We start from the raw sequence: 5403 nt of genomic DNA on the forward strand, positions 1-5403 counted from the left end.
GGAATCGTAGGGCTCATATTTTTAAGGATGGTCTTCCTGTCTCCTCATCATGTGAGTGTTTGTGTGTGTGTGTGTGTGCATGCGTACACACACACTCTTATAAGCACATACACACACTGTCGATTAATGAGCCTGAATAATTTCCCGATACTTCCTCTCATTTCTTCTAGCTGTCACCTCGATTGTCACTACTATTGATGCTACGAAGGCTTATCCGATAAATGAAAGCAGTAAGTCATTGTCTATGTTTGCTTCTTTATCATGCTATAGACTTTTTTTCATGATCAACTTAACTTTTGTACTTCTCAGGCTTAAAATACAAGAGATCGATTGTTCCTGGCATTGTGGGGCTCATAATTTTCATATTATTCATGACTGTCTCTCCTGTCTGTCAGCAGTTTCCGTATACATATATATTCTTCTATACATACACACACTGCCAAATAATGGGTGTGGACAATTGACTAATACTTACTCTCATTTCTTCTAGTTGTCACTTCTCCTGGTCCTGCAAGAGCTTACCCAACAGAGCAAAGTGGTAAGTTTTTTATATGCTTGCCTTCGTGTCATGCTGTCATATTTCTTTTACTCCTGTTCAAATTTCCTTTGGCGCTTCCCTGGTTCCTAGTTGATAACTCCAATTATTTCTTCAATTGCGGGGCTCGTATTTTTAATGAATATCACTTGTCTCTCTGTTGGCAGATTTTGTGTTTGGTTAAACACACACACACACACACATACACATATGCATCTCACTGTCAAGTGATAGGCATGAACGCTTGAATAATACTTGCTCTCATTTCTTCTAGTGGTCACCGCTGCTGATTCTATGAAAGCTTTTCCAAAAGAGGATAGTGGTAACTTTTTGTATATGTTTACTTCCATGTCATTCTGTAGCATATTTTCCCCTCCTGATCAAATTTTCTGTGGAACTTCCCTTCCTCGTAATCGATAAGACCAATTGTTGTTGGAATTGTGGGGCTCCTATATATACATATATTTTTTATATATATATAAATATATATATATACATACATATATTTTTTTTGTGAAGATTGGCCCTGACCTAACATTTGTTGTCAATCTTCCTCTTTTTGCTTGAGGAAGATTGTCCCTGAACTAACATCTGTGCCAAACTTCCTCTATTTTGTATGTGGGTCGCCACCGCAGCATGGCTTGATGAGCAGTGTATAGGTCCATTCCCAGCATCTGAACTTTCGAATCCCAGGCCGCCAAAGCGGAGTGCGTGTGCTTAACCACTGCACTACCAGGCTGGCTCCCAGTGGGGCTCATATTTTTAATGAATATCTCTCCTGTCTCTCTGTTGTCAGATTTTATATATGTATCACACTGTGAAAGGATATGCAAGAACATTTGACTAATACTTGCTCTCATTTCTTCTAGAGGTCACTGCCATTAATTCCACAAAAGCTTGTCGGACAGATGGTATAAGTACGTTTTTGTTTATGTTTGCCTTTACGTCATGCTACAGCATTTGTTTCCTGTTCATAAACTTTTGAACCTCCTTGGCTTAAGGTAGTAAAACTAGAATGGCTGGATGTTGCAGATTAGACTGAGTGTTACCTTAAATCAATCCATCATTTCCTGGGAGTCATCTTAATACAGTAAATGTCGTTTTGGGGATGAGATGACTGTAAATTAGAGAGTGCAGTGATGGGCTCTGGATTATTTCAACAATGGACTTAATTCGCTCGTCTGGTTTGTTTTCTAATGACTGGCAAACACATGGTATCAAGGTGCTTCTAGATTTTTTTTAAGTCTTTGGTCCTTGCTAGTAGCTAATAACATGAAATGACACATACTGAGAGCTTCCTATACAGAAGGCATTATGCTGGTTATGCATGCATTTTCTTGTCTAATTTTCATAATAATGCTATGAAGTGATAGAATAATTTTTTTCCCCATTTTAATGAGCTAATCCATGAGCTAAAATTAAGTCCCTTGTCCCATGCCACACAGCTGGATCTGAGGTTTCAACCCAAGCTATCTGAATTAAGCGTTCATACACTTACTCAATTGTCTTCTCTTCCTCTAAGGTATAGTCCTAGAGCAAGAAACCCCCAAGCCAAGGCCCTGAGATAAGATGGACACATGGTGGGGGGTGGATAAGTGCACGGGCTTCACAGTATCACAGACTGGACTTGAACCCCAGTTCTTTTAATGACTAGTTGCATCAATATAGGAAAATTACATTTTCTGAGCAACACTTTTCTCATCTGCCAACCAGGAATAATTACACCTAACTCAGTTATTGAAGAGATAAGGTCACCTATGTGGAATGTCTAGCATGGGGTGTCTCATTCAGCTGGCACAGAATCAGCACTGTTTTCTGGCCTTTTTCCCAATAGATGTACAAAGAAAGTTGCTAGAAGCATTGGCTCTAACCCTGCTGATCTTTCCTTCATTTCCAGTATCAAGGGGGCTCTGGACCTCAGATAACACGTTACCTGACCAAGGGCAAGGAGTTATGAACACATCACCTCGGAGATCCCTTTCCACAACAAGAGATAATGATTCTGGGGTTCTGACTCTTGAAGATAACACATATAAAAGGGAGATTTTCTCATGTAGAGACACAGCCTTGTGGTTCACTGAATAGCCATTCTGGCTCACCAATATTGTTATTAGTTATTTTTTGATATCATGTATTTTTTGAAAAACTGCAAAGAGAATTAAGTGCAATTATCCTATGACATCATAGCCACAATGAGAGACATTTGGGAAGGACAGATGTATGAACCATGACCTCCTAAAGTTTCAGAGAATTTGGATTAACCACTCTTCCATTTTATATAACGCCCTCTTCACTAAAACCTCCCACCCACCCCACTGTGAACACCACCAAACTTCCATGGATTGTACCCTTCATAGGAATCTCATTGCATGCACAACGTGTAATGGCCCAGAGGCTTCTGAATCAGAATTCAGCTTTATATTTATGCTTAACCATTTGATGTCTGTGGTATTTATTGCACTCGGAGATGCAGAATTACAGAATGGCTAAGAATGTGTTCTTTAATGTCATGTTGCTGGGATTGATATCTGGTTTCTGGTACGTACTAAATACATGACATCAGGCAAATTACTTCTCTCTCTGCCCTCAATTTATTTGTAAAATGGGAATGATAGTAGTAATCTCACAGGTTATTGTAAAAATCAAATAAGATTAAAGTTTTGCGTGCAAAGATCTCAGAACAAGTGTTTAGCGTTTGTTTAGTTTTTAATGAATATTAGCTCTTACTATTACTTAGAGACATAGTAGGGGTGAAGAAATGGTAAAAGCTATTTATCAGAAATGCTTTTTTCATTCGTTAAAAACATAACCTTACTTTTCATATTTTGGAATGTTCTAAGTGAATTTAGCAGAGGTTGTTGATTGACACGACCTGTAACCTGGATTCTGAGTTGTCTTGTTGGAGTTACCTATAGTAGTGTGGGGAGTAGATGTTTACTTTGGGTTTTGGTGGTGCGGGGTGTCACTGCAATGTAGGTCATTGGAAATAAATAACCGTGACCATCCTCCCATTAATACGTCCCATCCTTTCAAAAGAAAAGGTGAAACTAATCAAACGTCTTCTCTTAGACGCCCTGCAGCTTCAGCTCACCATCACCTCTGCCTACTACACCTACGTCCTCCTCCTCCTCAAGAGCGTGGTCTACTTCGCCATCTTCGCCTTCTGTCTGTTAAGGAGAACAGCAGTCTTTGGCAATGGAGAGTGTTCTAACAGCTGGTGGCACAAAGAAGTCAACTTTTCTTCGTTTATTTTACGTAAAAGTTTCTCCTGAGGATCTAGCTGGGCTTTCACTCTGGGTTTGGTTATTTCAGTTCACGTGTGTACTTTTCTATTATGTCATTATTGTGTAATGGTTTCTCAAACCACTGGGCAAACAGAAAATTTTACTCTCTAACAATGAATTCTGCCATTACTCCAGGGCGAGGCCAAGGGATAGTCCTTTAGCACCACTGTCTCCATGATCTCCATCAGCTCATGCAGCAACCCAAATAGTGATGCCTTCAGAGTACAGACAGCATGCAGCTTCTAGTCATATCCCTTAGTGCCCTTTACCCAGATGACTGCCTTGAAGTCTTCCATTTTACAAATCCTGATGCCAGAATTTCCTACTTGAATTCTGTACTTTGTTTTTCATAACAGGCATAATAAACAAAAATCAAAAGCTTACATTTTTCTGTGTGTACTTGAATTTGATTAAATCTCATTGAAAGTCCAGGGTAAGAAACAGCATGACAACTGAGCTATCAAATCCAGTGTTGGTTGTCATAATGGTCAATGCCACAGTTCTAATTCTTTCCCTGAGATAGTGGTTATGATGCTTTCTTTGGGGCACTGGCTCCAAAGGGAACCACAGTCAAATGAAGGCAACCAGGTTACCTCTCTTTCAAGGGTCACCAGATTCAGACTCATTTGGTTTGGGACATTCCGATACTGTCAGTATAACATCTAATATGACTTGCACTGTGTGTGCTCAGCTCTACACTACTGTTACACAAGCATCGTGTTTCCCGCTCCTCACAATAACCCCATGAGACCTGCACTAACACCAAGAGGCATCATGGTGGAGGGATTATGCCCCTGGACTCTGAACCCTGAGTACCTGGGTTTGAATCCAAGGTCTAGTATTAGCATCTATGTGACCTCAGGCCAGCTATTTGAACTCTCTGTGCCATAACTTCCTCATCTGTAGAATGGAGTTACAGCGCCCTGTCTCCTGGAGTGTGTGGATTAGATGAGATAATAGTGCCTGGTGCTTGCAAGTCCTCAACTGCATTAGCATCCGCTGTTGGCGGGTCTACTTTTGAACAGTAGATACTACACAACAAACAGCACTGAGAGTCATCTCTGATCTTATTTCCCCACAGAGAGGTCGTGTGTGGATGGAATAGGGACTCAGTGAGTTTCTGCTTCGTCCCAGGCAGCCCTGTTAACCCTCTAACAGCCCCAGAGGTTGGTCCAATTATGGTCCACACTGTACAGATTTGGGAAGATTATCTTCTTTCTCAAGATCACTATTTTGTAAGTAATCGTTGTTTAAAGCCAGGTCCCTCTGAACTCAGAGCCAGTGTTTTATTACCCAATATCATGTGGCCTTCTCTTCACTCAGTTTCAACAGGGAAAGACAGAACAAAACAAAAGGTGCGCTGCTTCCTTACTAAAGGCAACCTACAAGGAGTCAGTGAGAATTTTCTTAGGGACTCGTGGGTGTACCTATGTTTATTACGTGTGTATTTACTCTGTCATTACTGTAATTGCTCCCTTTGTTTCCAACAGTATGGAAACCCTAATTTATTCTATGAGGGGGTGTTGTAGATTTGCAACTGCCTTTTGGGGGGCTGCTAATGAAATGGACCGAGAGTCTTGGGCA

The 5403-nt window shown here is 40.6% G+C and overlaps 1 gene segment (V, D, J or C); it reads left to right on the top strand.

Annotated features, from left to right (window-relative positions):
* The first annotated feature begins 476 nt into the window (after positions 1-476).
* On the top strand, positions 477-4129 carry LOC131403502 (T cell receptor gamma constant 1-like). The segment is given in 4 exon segments: positions 477-538; positions 810-857; positions 1405-1452; positions 3605-4129. Coding segments are annotated over 3 exon segments (279 nt in total).
* Positions 4130-5403: the final 1274 nt, after the last annotated feature.

The sequence above is a fragment of the Diceros bicornis genome, unplaced genomic scaffold (genome assembly GCF_020826845.1).
Source record: "Diceros bicornis minor isolate mBicDic1 unplaced genomic scaffold, mDicBic1.mat.cur scaffold_722_ctg1, whole genome shotgun sequence".
Taxonomy (NCBI): domain Eukaryota; kingdom Metazoa; phylum Chordata; class Mammalia; order Perissodactyla; family Rhinocerotidae; genus Diceros; species Diceros bicornis.